At 38.3% G+C, this 17,440-nt stretch overlaps 1 protein-coding gene across 2 annotated transcripts in view; it reads right to left on the reverse strand.

The window, feature by feature from the left end:
- Positions 1 to 3,507: 3,507 nt before the first annotated feature.
- The window catches only part of TENT4B (terminal nucleotidyltransferase 4B), a 42,548-nt gene continuing 28,615 nt past the window's right edge, over positions 3,508 to 17,440 (reverse strand). Inside the window, exons 4-12 of one of the 2 annotated variants that reach the window (XM_086469589.1) lie at positions 15,098 to 15,218; positions 13,947 to 14,054; positions 10,551 to 10,679; positions 9,064 to 9,277; positions 8,060 to 8,186; positions 7,856 to 7,959; positions 5,919 to 6,106; positions 5,168 to 5,332; positions 3,508 to 3,859 (exon numbers count right to left, since the gene is read on the reverse strand). In XM_086469589.1, the coding sequence (XP_086325715.1) occupies positions 3,680 to 3,859; positions 5,168 to 5,332; positions 5,919 to 6,106; positions 7,856 to 7,959; positions 8,060 to 8,186; positions 9,064 to 9,277; positions 10,551 to 10,679; positions 13,947 to 14,054; positions 15,098 to 15,218 (1,336 nt within the window). In that variant the 3' untranslated portion in view covers positions 3,508 to 3,679. The remainder of the gene's footprint in view (positions 3,860 to 5,167; positions 5,333 to 5,918; positions 6,107 to 7,855; positions 7,960 to 8,059; positions 8,187 to 9,063; positions 9,278 to 10,550; positions 10,680 to 13,946; positions 14,055 to 15,097; positions 15,219 to 17,440) is intronic. The other variant, XM_086469590.1, reaches the window with a different exon arrangement.

The raw sequence follows: 17,440 nt of genomic DNA on the forward strand, positions 1-17,440 counted from the left end.
CTTGGAAAATAAGTTTATAATAAACATGTAGAAACCTGAGCTGTAAACTCTGAGAAAGCTGCAGAGAACTTGGAGGCCAGTAAACAGAAGCACATCATGTCTCACAAACAGAAAGATTTACTTACATTTCAGCTTTTCTGCCACAAGGTAGAAGACTAACAATTAAAAAAAAAAAGTAATAAATACACAGCCTTTAACTATAAACACCATTTGAATTTTCTTTTAAAAAAAAAAGGTAAAAAACCCATTAACAAATCAACCTAATGTCAAACAGGAAGATATATAAACATTTCAGCTTATTTATGTATTTCAGATGGTCTTTGGTAGACTACCAGCAGCAAGACTACAAGGACCTTCAGTACGTGTACGTCTCCTTACCAATTTATGCAAGGAAGGAAGACAACCAAGTTAAGAACGCACTTTAGTAATATAACCGTTCTTCACAAACTATGCTAAACACAGCTTCTAGCTGAAGGTAACTCAAATATTTAACTTTTGCCTATTTCTTCAATGCCCTCCTCGGTGTGGCAGCTTTGACCAGCTGCTGTCCTGCGGCTGGAACACTGCCCCTAACCCACAGTCGGAAGGCAAAGTGAACAGATCTTTGCACAAAGTTCGTACGTATAGTGCAGACGAAAGTGAAAGAGTAATAATACATTAAGAACCCTTTATACGTGTATATTCTTCCACTTGTCCTCAGGCCCACAGACTCTGCTCCAGCTCTCCTGGAAGGAAACACAGCAGACCAGGCCCACTTGAACAAAACAAGCTTCCAAATTGCAGGCAGAGGGGCCCAGCACTCAGCTGGGGAAGCACCCAGACATACACAAAATGTTACAAAGCGCCTTGAGTAGTCTGCTCTTGCCACAGTACTGTGAAGGAAAAAACAGGGTAAGTGTCAAGAATGGTGATAAACTGCAGTAGTTAGATTAAACATTTATTTTTCATATATTCACAAAATCTTCACAAAAGTATTGAAACTCAAAAAGGAATTAGACTCGAGTCAAATACAGAGATGAAATGTACAAGACAAATGAGCAGGCAAACTAAAAGGTCTTGAAAGTATTTTACTTCAGATTGAAAAACGAACAGTTCAACTGTTCTGTTTAAATAAAGATTTGCAAGATATACAGTATTTTATGAATACAATGCTGGTCATTTGAGGCACTGTAAAATACCCCAATTTTTCCTTCATGCTTTTTTTTTTTTTTCCTTTTTATTTTTTTTTTTTTCTTTTAGAAAGATACTGTTTACCAAAAAGAAACTTGAGCAGTCCAGGAAAAGCTATTTCCCATTAAATTTATGAAAACCATAAATTGAGGCAAACCTAAGATTCCCAATGGAATCAAGATTATCTTCCCGCTACCACCACCTTAAAATTATCACATGCTTATTGGAACACTAATATCTGCACCCTAAGAGTACATTTGCTTTCAACAATGAGGGTGATTCTTTTAAAAACACTTCAGTGTGGTAAATGCGATACAGATCTTTGCAAGTATTAAGTTTTGGAACAGTTTTGCTAATAGCAGCTAACAATACTGGATTAATATAATTTATAAATAATTGTTCCCTAAGCGGTGAACATAAGTCTACACATTCACAATAATCTAAACCAAAATAAATACTGTGATTATGCATAATGTGGTACAACTTTTACTAGTTTCTATGAACATAAGCTCAACATCATGTTGATAAAATTATCTGATCAAATTAAAATATGAATCTAAAAATTTAAAAAAAAATTGTCAAATTAACATCACTTAAACTTAGTGTTTGAGTAAATGTTATGACTTTCCATATTTTTTAATATATATATTTCCTTTTTGAAGTAAAACACTTTGACACATTGAAAATATTTATTAATTTAAGTGATGACAACAGTTCTGGTCTTATTTTAGCATCATTTCACTTTAAAAATCGATGAACTCATTAGTGCCCATTAAAGGTCAGGTTGGTCTGTAGTATTCTGTAAATGTAGATTAAAAAAAAAGTCTCTAACAGCTAACAGTACTTTTTATAAAAGCATCATCTCCAGAACAGCTGCACTAAATACAGCCACGTACGCAGAGTACAGACTTTCCTCTTCAAAGAAATATGTGAAAGTAAATGCCACTTAACACTCTACCACTGAAGTGTCCCAACTCCTGTTCCAAGCTACGCCTGTGACTATAATTACAGATTTCATTCGAATCCATGGCATCGACGTTACCGCAACCTAGACTTGTAATGCGACTAAACCAGACACATGTGGAGTTTAAATTAAATGATAACTAGGTCAATGAAGAAATACTATGGGATATGAAAGGCTTGGGTCTTTAAGGCAATACAAAATATATTTCATTATTTGAAGTTGGTTTGTTTTTTTTTTAAATAATTAAGTGTAAATATAAAAATGCCTAAGAGGGGAGTGAGAAAAGAATACTTTAATTGTAAAATTTACTTAAAGCTTCAACAGTTATCACCTCCTACAGGAGTTAGCAAAAATATAAAAGACAAAAAAACCCAGACCTGGAAGGGGGAGGAAAGGCACAAACAAAGTGGCATGGGATTAAAGCAGCCCAGGAATGCAAACATCTCTAACAAACTGAGTTCTGTTGTTTGTGTTTTTAAAACCGGAAAAAAACCAACAAAACAATCACCACCACCAACCAAACAAAACGCCCCCAAGTGGCTTTATATTTCTTTAAAAAAAGAAAGGGTCAGGGAGAGACCACTAAGGGGAGAAGAGAAGGATGCAACTATAAAACCCCATTGCCTGAAATGATGGCACTCTAGAAAACAAGGCGAAGGTTACTTCTCCGAGATGACAAGCTCAGTGTCTACGCAAAGTACATGTACACTTTACACAAATGAAAAAACTTCATTTGCCACCATAAACCTTTCTTTCAGAGGAACAGCTTTTGCAGATCAAATGTTCTATTAAATCTTTTTAATGTCAAGAAAAGAAATTCTGAGCAATATAACTAGTAATGTCTCTTTATACGGATGTTAAGATGACAATTCAGATTATTTCCAAACTAATCCTGAGAAAAATTTATGTTTACAATTTAAACAGTAATGTTATGTAAAAAGTATTAACAAATCCACTATTACAAATGTCAGTTTTCCTATATGGTCATCTATATATACACAATAAAATGGTAAGTATATGCAAAAATAATAAAAAAAATCATGCACAAATTACTTTCACCTTTAAAGGCTGGGTTTCCCTCAAAATACAATTTTTTGCCTTTTTTTTTCCCTATTTTTTTGTGTTTTATTTGTTCGTTACCACCCCCTAGACACACTGAGTACTACCTCTACAGGTCAGCATGAGCTGATGGGAAATACATTTATTTTACATTCAAGCTTTTATATCCTAAATGACCCTGTTGTAGCATATGACTTATCAAATGAGCAGCCTTTTTCCTCTTTTTTTTTAATTTTTTCTTTTAAAAATTTTTTTCTTTATTTTTCTTTTTTTTTTTCTTTTTTTTCTTTCTTTTTTTTTTTTTTTTTTTTTTTTTGCAGTGATCAATCTTCATGATCCGTTCCGTGGCGAGCTGGGAAAAAAAAATGCAGTTGCTAATCAATGTCTGAACAGTCTGAAGCTCCGGAAGAGATCCAAGGAGTCACTATCAAACTATCCTGTAGCATGAGATCATTGCACACAGAAGAAGAGTCATAAAATAGGCAACTATCTACAAAGGTCTGAAAGGGCCGCATCCCTCTTGTGTTTCCTCTTTTTGCCGTGGAAAAACTGATGGTGTGACTTGCTGCCTTGATGTTGTTTGTTTGTGACTGAGGTACCGTGGCTTGAGTTTGTTGGGCCTTGGAAGCCTTTGTTAGAAGAGCGAAATAACCGTGCAGAGCCATGCTGTGAAAGAGAGAACATGGTAAATCAGTGCTGAGAAGAAAAAAGCGCAGCCATTACACAACCCTGTTTCTGGATACAAGGACGTTGACTCATGAAAGAGTTACACTTGAAAGACCGATATGGCAAAAGCTAGGCCTTTGCTCAAACACCAGCACAGTACCACAAATCTTTCACTTTGGTGGTTCCAAACCAGTGTTCATCTCTAGACCACGCAGGTCAGAGAGAAGTGCAGAGCACTTTGAATTCTGGAAAGGATAGAACTGTTCTATCGCTCCCATTTTGCGGCCATCAAGAGAGTGTTTTACAGAAACATTAAGTCCATAATCCAAGACAACAGATGAAGATTGCTCAAATCTCATCTTCTGTGCAAAATTAAGACAACATTCTTTTAAGACAGGGACTAAGTTTATACCACATCTTTTTATAGATGTGGAGTATCTCCGATGGCGCATATTCACACTGCAGCACCAGAATTAGCTCTGCGTAGTAAACCAAACACACATTCACGGTATATCCAAGGCCCAGTTTGTAAACTGTCTTGTTACTAGCTAGAGATAGATTGTCAGCACGTAGGAGGGAAGACTTCAGAATTACTTTTCAGGAATAATATTCCAGACTATTTTTCACACATTAAAGAAGTCCTACATTCTGAAAAAGTATAAAAATTTCAGCTGCATGTATCCAGTGTATTGTGTATAGAGACATAAGAGTATTTCCAGATTACTGAGTTGTCACAGAAGCATTCCTCAACATGAGAAATCCCCTAAATGCATAAGGTCTGGTAGGTCTCATCATAAAGGTTTTGCCTTTAGGGGGAAATGGGAGGGAATTTCATGTATCGGCAAGGAAACTTCATCCCCCTTAAGGAAAGACAGTTCAACAAGTATCAAAAGCTAACAGAGCAGCCAGTCACAGTTCTAAAGATACATTTTTACTGTTTTTCACTAAGTGTAGGCAAGTCTCACGGGTCCTCAGTTCTGCAGTAAAGACCGGACTGACATGCCTTTTGCAAAAAGGAAATGGGTGCAGCACAGCTGTATACTTCTGGCAAATCCAGATTTACCAAAACAAAGTCAATCCAATTTCATCTGTTTTAAGGCTGGGAAAGTCACTGTTGCAAACTCATCTGAGTAAGCTAAACAGAGAACCAGGTGATTTTAGATACAATCAGTGCTCAAAGCTCTTCAGCAGGGTAAAGAGGAGGTGAAAAACATAGTGTTTCCTTTCCAGAACAGCTACTCTTCCATGGAGGACATGTGTAATATTTAAATAATCTACACAGTTGTTGTTTTCAAACGTTTCACAAACCTGAGATTTGTTCGTGTTGCTGGATGTATTGGCTGTTTGGCTATTTTGTGTTTTCCCACTTGACTGGGTGGATTCCAGTGACACTTCTTGTGACCCAACTCTGTTTGTGGTAGACTGACGACAACTCAATTGTTTAGAGGTTTTGCAAGGTGTTCCATCAGAATCCTTCAGGAAAATGTAAAGTATTAGTGAGTTTTTCTTAAGAGTAAGTGAGTTTTTCTACAAGTGAGTTTTCCCTTAAAAATAAAGCTAGCAGCGGACAAAACTTAAAATGTGTTTATTTTATTAGATACTAAAATTCTTTCAATCCAGAATTCTTAGTGAATAAAATGAACAGATTGAAAAATGTATTGACGCCTGATTTTGATTTTGGGATTTGCCTTCTATTTTTTAAATAGAATTCCCAAACAGATTATTTTTTTAAGGCTTTTTTTTTTTTTTTTTTTTTTTTTTTAAAGCATATGGCTTAGTACTACCACTCCTTTTTTTGAAATACAGTTTTCCCAGAGAAACGGTGGCTATGTGACTTTGTATCTACTGTGTTCACTTTCTACATGTGTTGTATCAAAAACACACTGCAACTTAGGTGTGTAGAAATTGCATAAGAGGTAACATCTTATGCAAGTTAGGATTCTGGATGAAATAACTAATCAGGATGCAGAGCGCTCGAAATGTATTCTGTGGCAACACAAATCAGGAAAACACCCCGAAGAAACTGAAAAACCAAACCCAGAAAACCTCCAGTACTTACTACATCACTGGAACTGGACAGTGTAGACGACGATGATGATAAAGGACCTGATGAAGAATTTGAAGAATGTTTACTAAGTGTTTCTGAAGTTTTATTTCTAGGTTTTCCCAGTGCTTCATTCTCTTCAGCAAGATTATTGTTGCATTTGTCCAGCTGCTGAGTATCTACTATCAGGGTTACTCCATTACCTATTAAAAACAAAACAGAAGCATCACCACACATTACCGCTAGAATATGTTGCCTGTTTGGGTTTTTTTTGTTGTTTAATATACCCATTCAGGTATGGCATATCTACTATATCCAGCAGGACACGTACAGACATCTGCACACGCACACACTTTTATGACATGGACACATGTGTGCATGGGTACGTACTGCACACAGCAAGCCCACACCTGGCAGAGGGTGCAGTGCCTTCCTGACAAGATCTGTTAGTGTACACTGTGAAAACCACCAGGCACGACCCACAGCTCAAGATGGAAATTACAGAGATAAGACACAGGAGAAGGTAGTAACAAAGTTCGGGTGTGCTGCTTAGTAAGATTGTTTCATGACACACTTCACAGCACTCAAATATATAGGTTTAAATTCTGTTCCTATATGCCCAATACTCAGCAACCCATTTTTCTTCTGCTGGAGCTGCTAGGGTCATAAGAACTCCAAATGAGTCCGGTTGCTTTGTATGATACCCTACATTGAAACTACGAGACACAGAACTCTCATATCTCACTAACTTCTACCTTAATTAAAAAATAAAAATAAAAAACACTTGGAACTTAAATCTAAACTAAATCTACAAAATGACCACTGTAACTGTCACCATTATCTTCCTGATACAGAGTTATTTTTATTTTTTAATTACTGTTTTATCTCACATAAGACACCTAGGAGTTACCTCTGATTTGTATAATACAGATTTGTTGCCCCACGAGCTGTATTTGCATACAGAATTTAACACATACATCACAACAGGTAGCTAAGTATTACTCTGGGGCTTGCAGGACTGAACCGTGCATGTCTGCCATTACCAGGGGGTACAGCAGTACCACGAGGGTCTACAGGCTGCTAAAACACAAATGGCCCAGAAGCACATTCAATTTACAAGGACAGCGAGGGAAATCACAAACTTTAGCTTTAAAAACAAAAAACCAAAACCCCAATCTAGCCTAAAGACTGGGTAGTTGGGTCTCTAATTAACCCCTAACAAGAGAAGACTTATAGTAGGCAACATTCTAAAATTAATTGCAGACTATTCAAATTGATTTTAATTTGAAAACTTCCAGCCAGCAGATACACCTGCACCAAAAGAGGGTGGCAACTGGCTAGTGAAGTCAGAAGACGGGCAATGAAAATAGATTTTAAAGGACATTTTCAGCAAGTTCTCTGGCTAGATTTTGTGTTTCCATTTGTTAGTAACAAGAATTATGAATGATATTTCAGGATTTTTCTGTTTAAAAGACTTATTCCACTTACATGGTCAATCCTGGTTTAAATACTGCTTCTGTACACATACAGTACGTTAAACTTCGAAATGAAAAATAGAAGAACAGAGGGTAAGGATTTAGATTTAAACTAGCATTCTCAGTAATTCTTTTTTTGTCCACATTGAAAGGACAAGGGAAGTGTGACATTAACAACATGTGTAATTTAAATTGGAAGTTTTTCAAAAGTCTCCTTTTGCAAGCCAGCACTCTTCACAGACCTCTATGCTGATCAAAGCTATCGGAGTAGAATAAAGATGTGGTATGGCCTTTTTTACTCTTGTATAGATCTAAATGTTCTGGATGAGAACACAAGGTCCAACACTACTGAGCAGAAAAGTGAATTCATATTAAGATGCATACATTGCCTTATGTGAGGCAAAAGCAACAACAAAATCTACATGATCAAAATATGCAGGCGTTTCCCACTATCAGCCACACTTAGTCAAAACTTACCATTACACGAAGACTCTGTCCTACTTTGCATTCCCCACTGCTTTGATATCCAGTCTCTGTATGTGGCCACTTCTTGCGTTACTCTAATTATTCTACCTAATATACTGTAAACCAGGAAAAAAACAAAACAGTCACCACAATTCATTTTTAGACACACAAAAATATAGGCAATTAATGTCTGAGATTTAGACTCATAAAATTTACCTTTCTGTTTCGTTGTTAGGGTAATATTTAGCTATTGGGGAAACTGCATGGCTCAAAACAACATAGGCATAATCAAAAGCCTGTTTCACTTGCATGGCACCATAGGAACTCCTCCCAACATCATTACCTTAAAATAAGAATATAATTAAATAAATAAATAAGACTGAAACCATGGTTATCTCCTTTCAGACAGGAGACAGCAGTACTTTTTTTTTAATTTCCCTTTAAGTCCCAGCTCACTGCAGTTACCTCTTGTAGAACAGGGTAAGAAGAACAATAAATATTTGAAACAGCTTGAAAGACCTGCAGATGTTTACATACACAGAAGTCCAAAATGGCAATTGTCTGGGTAAAAGTGCAATACACGGACAAACGAAAAAAATCCTGTACTGCATATATTACACGTAGAGCAATACTGTCCTGGTGACATTGTTCTAGATCAGAAGTAAGTTAGCTCTTTGCTATGAACGGCATTTGACCCACCACTTCAGAAGGCACCCATCAAGTCAACCATCAGCCTCAACGTAACAGTAGCAGTACAGAACGAAACCACGACGTACCTACGTGACTTTACAGAAGCAAACAGGAGAGCGTGTGTCGGAGTATAGCTACGTTACAAAGCGCAACTGTGATACAGGCAAGCACAGCCTGAAAAGGACCACGTGTACACACAGGCACATCTAGCCCGCGCTCAGGCTCCTGCTGCTGCAGCTTGATTGCTGTTACAGCAGCGCACGTGACCGCTGTTGGGCGTGCCTTCTCCCACCCTACCTCCTGACTGCACAACAGGCCTGTCCCTGGGTGATGTGGTAACTTTTGCTAGGAACAGGTCTTAAAGAAAGTCATTGTGCTCTGAGTGCATCTTGTATTCATAGCATCAATGAGGTGTTTCTGTGGGTTTTGGTGGTCATTCTGTGCTATTCTTTGAATTAACTCCTCTGGATTAAGCATTTCCTGAATTTTTTTCCTTAGTCATTATTCTAAATCTTGGTTTATGAGGATACCTGGCTGTAATGGATCTTCGATATACAGCATTGATGGTCTGTACCCATCCAGCATGCTTTTTTGCACTTCATCCTTGGCAACGTAAGAGCCACCATCCTTTATTCGTATACCAGTCTTCAGATAATTGAAGTGACGTCCATATAATTCAAAAAACTCTATTAAAAGAACACCATAGTTGGCATTGGGCATACAGGCATCTTCCCTGGGATGCAGCTATTAAGAAGAGAGAAAAAAAAAAAAAATCACTTTCTTCAGACTTCATGTTTCAAATGCCTTTAAGCGCCTTTTCTTTTTCACAGTAAACATGTCTAAGTACAATAATAAATAATAATAAAATGTAATACATAAAGTAAACATGTCTAAACACAGTAATATCCCTTGACAAAACCATTTTTCATCTTTAAAACAAGATGCTATCAAAACTTTTATAAACTAATTACCGCTTAAAAATAAGGCTGTCAAGTACTAATGTTCTTGTATTTGAACTTTTGGCTCAGTAACTGAACTTCTAGCACTAATGGCAGGGTTCTTGTAAAAAAAGCAGAGATATTTGCACTTCACAAACCTGGGTTTGCAGTACAAACACCCAGGCTTCTAATGTGCACAGCTACATAAATGATCCCTTCTACCATTCAGTATGCAGCCTGAGAGATTATGAACAAAACCAGTTCATAGTTGTAACAGATACAAAACCCGACTTCTTTTTTTTGCAGGAGCAAATGGAAATGCTATTAGACAATGTAAGAAAAAATTGCATTTGGGAGGGATTTTGCTTTCTTTCAAAAAGTTATGCCTGTTGCCTTCATTTCTTTTCTGCTCAGCAGGCAACTGCAATAGCACTCAGCAAACACCGAGTTCCAGTTCAAGGCTCAGGTTTAAAAGTAACTACCATCTGGAAAAGTACAGATATACACACACACAGTTACACAATAACATTTAGTACAAGAAAAAGAACAAGGTTGATAAAGACAGAACTTGGCTACTTCATATTTCTACAATATTTTTCTCCCCCAGGCACAACAACATAGATGTAGCTCACACATTTTCTTCACTTAGATTTAAGAGAAAGTTGTAAAACATGTTTATTTGGTACCAGCTCACAAACCTCGAAAACAAGCAAAATTCCGTTGCATTCATTAAATCACATACAGGGTGTATGACCTGGAAAACAAGTGTTACAAAGGACAGCTGCATCTAACACTAACCTACATGGCTTGTTCCAAGCAAGTTACACAAAGTCAAGTTATTTTACCATGAATGACACACGTGCCTGGTATTGATACACCAATGGATGTTCCAAACATCTCTAATACCAAAAGCACCAGTATGGGAAAAAGAACAGAAGACAGTTGGGATATGTCTATTTTCAAATGAAAAGGGGGTGCAAAACCACAAACAGGATAGCTTAAATGATTAAATTTAAGGATTGATTAAATTCCTTCTTAATGTCATGACCTTTTGCATCAACGGATTTCATTAAGCTTACCTGAAGGAAACTGACAGCCATTAAAAAAAGACTATAAGAACCGATTCCGCCTGTAAATACTTCATTAAGGTCCCTCTGCAACAGGAACTGTTTCAATACTAGAACTAGATACGGTAATACAGGATATTTCTGAAAGAGAAAAATGGAAGTGTTAGGACACTGCGATACATATATACAACCGATGCTACAGAAGCATACTGAAGCTATCTGTTATATTAAGTCTCAAAGCTAAGTGTAACTCTAACTTATTATTTTTAGTAATAGGGGAGAAGCCAAGTGCTCTGCCTGTGACCAATACAGTTATCTTACCTCTTCAACTCTGGGGGCAGATATTAACAATAGAAAGAAGTTATTACCTCATAAAATCAGACTGATTTTGTTTGACTATATAAATACACTTGCTTTTCTCATACCAGTGAAAAGGAAAGCAAAGGAAGAACTACAGATACCCACGTCTGTACAAAACCTTCCTGCTACAACCAAGGTGATACTCCAAAGTAGACTGAGACTTCTGTCCTGCAAGTACTTCAGATGCCCAGAGTTCAAAACAGTTCTTCAAAACTACTACACCCAGATAACATCTTCAAAGGAGCCAAATACTTACCTTTGGGTAACTGGTCCTTCAATAGGTTTGTCCGCATGGATTCCCTTAGAGGTGTGCATATGCTGCACGTGCGGAGAACACGGACCTTTTGGATAGCAGTGGAGGCTGGGGCTACACCTGCACTCTCAACACACCCTCACAGGGGAGGGGGCAAAAGAGGCTCAATAATATCACTCCCTTTATCAACACAGAGCTAAGAAGTTCCTTAGTGTCACAGAAGAGATGTGGATCATGGTATCTGTGACTGCAGGAGATTAAAGGGAAAGAACAACTTCTCCAAGAACTTCTCTGCATGAGTCTTATGGCGAGTATCGGGAGCCCTGTCTAATCAAAGATCCCAAGATCACTTTTCTGAACTATTAAGAACTTACAGGCATAAGCTGAAGTGTTGAATATCAGTATATACCAAAACTCAAAGACAAGCTTTTTCTCAGGAAACAGCAAACCTTCAATTAAGGCTTCAGCTGCCTTCAGATCTCCTAAATAAGCTAGGATGAAGGGAAGTAGGCATTTCCAAGGGTAATACTGAACACGACGCCTCAGTTAGGTATTCAAAGTTACGTGGGACAAAAGAAGGCTGAAGAGAATACCCTGCAAGTGTTTTATAGAGAGTTCCTCAAGAACATCAATGAAGTCACTTAGCAAGTACACATCAAGTACCATTCAAGTTAAACAAACGACCCACCACAGTAGTGCAGCTATTACCTGTTGCGTGTCAGGGCTGAGTGCCACCTCTCCCCTGCCACACCAGGCTCAGTTGCCCGTGCTCAAGGCCAGCTCTAGTGCAGCACAGCTGCATGGCCTTGGCTTGGGCTGCTGGAAAACAGCCGTGTGGGAAAGTGCCACGTCGGAAGCCTTGTTGGGAGCCTCTCCACTTCGCTTGAGAGCTGCTTTTCCTCTCAGCTGTGCCCCTTGGTGCCTGCCTGAGCCATGCTGCTGTGCACTGATGCTGACCCTGACCCTAATCCTGACCCTAACCACTGCTTTGGCATCCTCAGCCCCAGCCTCCTCACTGGGGACTTGTCTGCCAGCCACCGGCCAGACTGTCAGCTGACCCCGCCTACCGTCACCAGACCTGTTCTGCTCTTCGGGTTGGGGTACCTGCCCTGTGTGCCTGCCCGGCTGCCACACGCAGCCCCTGCTCTCTCCCAGGACCCTTGTGCTTTGGCCTTGGTGCCCTGACCCAAGGCCAAAGCCACCTCTCCAAAGGGTTTCAAACAACTCAGGCAACAGGAACAGGCCAATACTTGTTTCTTTTTTTTTAAGCACACAAAAATGCCTTCAGGCTCCCAAGAGAAGACTACCTCCTATCTTGAAATTAAGAAGCACACAGGCAATTTTGGGCAAGTATGCAGGGCTTTATGGACTTACCCAAAAATAAATTTATATGCTGAGTGTAACAGAAATACAGTCCCTGTATTGTGACAGAAAAACAAATACGGACTGTCTGTCTACCACAAGGGAATGTGACAACGCACAGGATGTAAAAACTGAAGTTAGCTACAAAATTCCAGGTAGGCATCTTCTTTCCCCAATGAGGAGCTATGTAGCACAGAACTATGTGTCTTGATTTAGCAGCAAAGGGCTGGCCAACACGATTGACTTCTGTTCGCCGGATAGAGGCTGAGAGAAGAAAGGTCTCTGAAATTTTACCTGCTACTCTGAATGCGGGTGCAAGAGGCCTCGCCAGCACCAGGTTTAAGCAGAAGGTTTATATATGCACGCAGGTGAGACTATGCAGACAAGAACTCGGACTGTTCCACTGAAACTAAGGACAGAGAATATTCTCCTGTGTCCTTCTACGAGTTAAAGAAATAGAGACTGCAGAAGCAAACTAAGCTACTTTCATGCTTGTTACTAAACATACATAAAGGAACTGAAGATGAACAAGTTGAAGGCCATACATTCAACTCACCAGCAACTGAAAATCCCCCCAAATTTAGAGACTTCTTGCAATTCAGTGACATTATTAAAAGAGATGCACGTGATTTCTAACCCTTATGATCGGAAGTAAAGTGTTCACTTTATTCAGATTTATGGAGTTTTCTGAAGGAGTTTTACTTGTCTAGCTACTAAAATACTTTGATTCTCCTACTGTCCAGTAGCTTGGTTAAAAACCCAAAGTAGTTAGTAGTAGAACAGTAATACCTAAGCACTTAAGTGAGGCTTCATGTCCCTACACAGCACGCGAAAATCAAAAAAAATTTTCTACTGCTTTTATGAGACATTTACTGTGAGTGTCCAATGCACGGAATAAGGAAGGAAAGGAAAGGAAAATAGTGTAATGATACTTCAAAACTTTAAATACAAAAGCACATTAATCCTAACAGAATGATCCCATATATTAAACAAAAATAACTGTATCCATGATACAAATATTAGAGAATCCCTAAACAATAACTTACTAAATTTACCTTATTCTACTTAATTAGCATTTGTATGCTGAAAAAGTATTCAAGATTACTCCTACTTTCTCAAGCATGTGTGGTTATTACTTATTTCAAGTTCAAGGAACGACAGTTGGAAAAGCAGAACATTTAGGACAGATATTAGTGCATTCTCCTTAGTCATTGTAGCATTGTAACTTCTCCATACTATGTTTGTACATTTTACTATCTTCATGCATTTTAGGGCAATATATCTAAAATCTAGAAATGTCACAGTAATATCAGGTAACAAAAAATAACAGAGTGAAAGCATATCTCTAGTAAGGATGCAGTCAAAGTAAAACAGAAAATCAAATTAAGTCATCAAATATTCAGCTCTGTAGTTCTATTATAGTGTTGCCTAACCTTGATAAAATCTTTGATGAGCTGGGCAGCTTTAACCCCATTCTGTACATTAAAGCTTATATCAACTTTCACTTCAGTGAAGGAATCTGTCAGTTTAATAATAGGTACCTGAAAAAGAAAGACAGATTAAGTCAATATAGATTTCCAAGACACATTTGGTTTCATTCATGCTTATATGCATCAGTAAAACTGAAACATTTTATGAATTTGTAGAGAGGAGGTAGAGAAAACAGTGCTCTTGTCAATTCATGAACTCAACTCTCCTTGTCAATCTATTCACATAAACTTTGCTTTCCTAACTCACAAATTCCACTTTCAATTTACTATCCTGTTTAACAGAACTTAACACTTCATCTTCAAAGTGATTCATTTTAAATTGTTTTTTTTTTAGTCAGTGCCTGGTGCAGAAGCATAGTTCTAGTGGGAAAACAAACACCAGAGGGAGACAAACGCTTAAGAAATGAAGATAAATGGTAACAGATACTCTTAAGAAAAGACACACTCGTGTCATTGTTGGTCACTGATTCCTGGTCAAAACTATCTTCAAACAAGAAGCACAAGATATCAAAAGCACTCGGATGTATCTCCACCTGAGCAGTTTCCAAATTACCTCTCCCTACCAGTAATAGCCATCAATTAGACACCTGTTTGAACTCCAACATTTTTATGTACTCTTACAATCTGCAAAAGGTAGGAAGTTATAACGGAATTAATCCTATCCTGCACAAGACATACCATTACATATTTATTCAAGGCTGTACTTACTACTTCGATGTGAAAATGTATTATGCCTGCTTACTTGCAATAAGAAAAAATAAACAATTTACTTACCTACAAACGCAGTCCAGAAATTCACAAGTCTAATCACATTAATTCACAACAGTGACTAGTACAATCTCATTTAAAAGCAAGTGCATGTTATGCAGTATGGAAAATCAGATAATTTTCTGAAAGAAATGCTTCTGCTGGAGCACTATCAATTATTTTTTCAGTAATAAAAACTACAGTAAATAAAAAGGTTCTATTGATTCTATTTCAAATTTACAAGTAAAGTAGTTTCTGCTTATGAAAATTCATCCTTTTAACAAAGATTTACCTTTGATTAGAAATTTAGCTTAGAACAAGGAAATATCCCCTTCCCCCAAACTTACAGTTGCTTTATCTAAAACCTTTACTGAGTTTTCATCTGCTACATTGTGCTTTCTAAGAGCTTCTTCCAGGGTCCAAAGAGGTAATGTCTCCCATTTTCCAAACACAACTAAATCAATATCACTGAAATGGAAAGAAGATACAGATTTATTCAAACTAAAAGACTAACACACTTAAAATATATACAACTGACATCCACACATAATTAGAATGAAGCTGACAGAAAGTAGCTTAACCAAATAATTTATTCTTAATTTGCTGAGGAAAGGGGTGGGGATGAACTCTTATACTTGGGGAAATACAGGACGTTTCATGTTACCAAGGGGAGGGGACAGATACACCCACAAATCAACTGGGCTGCAAAGCCCAAGACTAATCTCCTCAGGCCACACTGCCAGTAGAGAGGAAGCAGCTTCTCCAGAGTGATTCAGAGCAAGAAATTAACTTGTTGTGAATCACCACCTTTGGGCTGTATTAATCAGCAGCGCCAATTTAACAGTTTGTCACTGAAAGGGAAAGTCCTGTTCCCCATCCACTACTCCCAGATGCATGGCCCTGTCTCCTCCTTTGCTCTAGGTCTGGTGTTTGTCTAATCCACAGCAAATCAATTCAATATATTAACGGGCCTGGCAGAAACCAACTCCTCCCTATGCTCCCCTTAAAAAAACCCCAAACCATTCTGGGGTAATTTCCTGCCTCTTTGCATATCGAAGTTGGTTTTCCGGGTGATCAGAGCACCGGTGGGCACATGGTAAGCAGCTGGCCTGGAGTGCCAAGAACAGGGAACAGGGAAGGAGAGAGGAAAATGCGGCAACTTTGACTTCAGGAAGTAACAAGCCGTTAAATAAGATCAAACCATCTAATTAACTTCATTCGTTAACTCAGCTCCTGGAAGAGGTGTCTCCATCCCACTACACTTCCTCCTATGCACACACACATTCATCTGACTACATAGGGAGCTGACATCCTAATCCAATGCCTAAACTCATATTCTAAAGGTGACTAGTATCCAAACTGGGGCCAGTGAAGGCTTGTTTCCTGAGATCCTGAACTCTTCCCTCTTTGTTCCTCACCACCTTCTTTGATTTCCCCTGCTTGCTTGGGAACTCAAAGGAGGCGAGCATATAACCCTAAAGTTATACTAGCAGGGCACTTCAGTGATAAGGAAAACTGCGTATTTCTGGAGAACAACAAAAAATTTAGGAATACTTTCCCCCACTGCCCAGATTCTACAGGTCCGCTGATTCACAAACACGACTGCTTTAACAATCTCAAAGAAACTACATCTGTGTCAGATGAAACATCTCTGGCCGACAAGCAGTGTCGGCAGCAGGGAAGTTCAGCAGCAGTTCAGCTGCATAACACTTAGCTGACAAGGATAGGCAGAACTCAGCCAGTTTCACTATGTTCAAAACCTGCTTGGAGAGCAGGAAATGCTGCTGGACACTTCTCTTCTAAACTAAATTAGTGTTAAACCCACTGCTGATGCTGACAGTTAACAGCGGAAGATATTCTTTTGATGCACATCAAGAGAAAAAAAAGCAGCTCTGTTGTCACCTTGAGCGTAGATATTGCCTGCAAAGTAACAGAGATCCAACAGCTAAACAATCATGTGCCCAAACCTTCAGTATCAGCTTAAGTAAAAGCACATTAGGAAAATCCTAACACAGAGTAACAGAATTAAAAACACACTGCAGGTCTTCCTGAATCCCAGAACCTGAAATCTAAATTAACTATACTGTTACTGACAGGAAGGGAAAACCTAGGGGCAAAGGGAAGCTTTGATAGAAGGCAACAGTGAATTAATTACCAACATGCAAATGCTGGTTATTTTTTTAAAGTTTGGCAAGTACTGCTACAGGAAGGTTTTCTGTGGGTTTATGCACTGTGTTTGAAGCATCTGAATTTGTTCTCCCCCAAAAACCCAGCTGTAGCAAATACGGAGGCAAGGCAGTATATGAAATCAAACAGACAACAGCAAAGCGTTTGTGTTACATCAGATTCAAAACAATCAAGCAAATATAGTAAAGAACTATTGCTATCAATCATGATAGCATGACTACCACATGGATAGGAATATTTCTCTGGCATTATCAGCATCCAATCAAGTTTAATCAAGCCTATCTAAAATCAATGACAAAAAAGCCAAGAATGAAGCCAAACGTGAAAACAATGTGTATTTGTACACCTTACTTCTGGCTTTCCAAACAGAAACTGAGCAATTCAGCTATCCTGCAACTCCTCAGACTAAAACAGATACTAAAGCATCTGCCAGATACTTTCTTTTTCAAAAAGAGATAAAAAGACGACTCAGGTATCCATCACTTGCGGTCAGTACTAGATAT

Source organism: Leptosomus discolor, chromosome 8, assembly GCF_034619465.1.
Source record: "Leptosomus discolor isolate bLepDis1 chromosome 8, bLepDis1.hap2, whole genome shotgun sequence".
Taxonomy (NCBI): domain Eukaryota; kingdom Metazoa; phylum Chordata; class Aves; order Leptosomiformes; family Leptosomidae; genus Leptosomus; species Leptosomus discolor.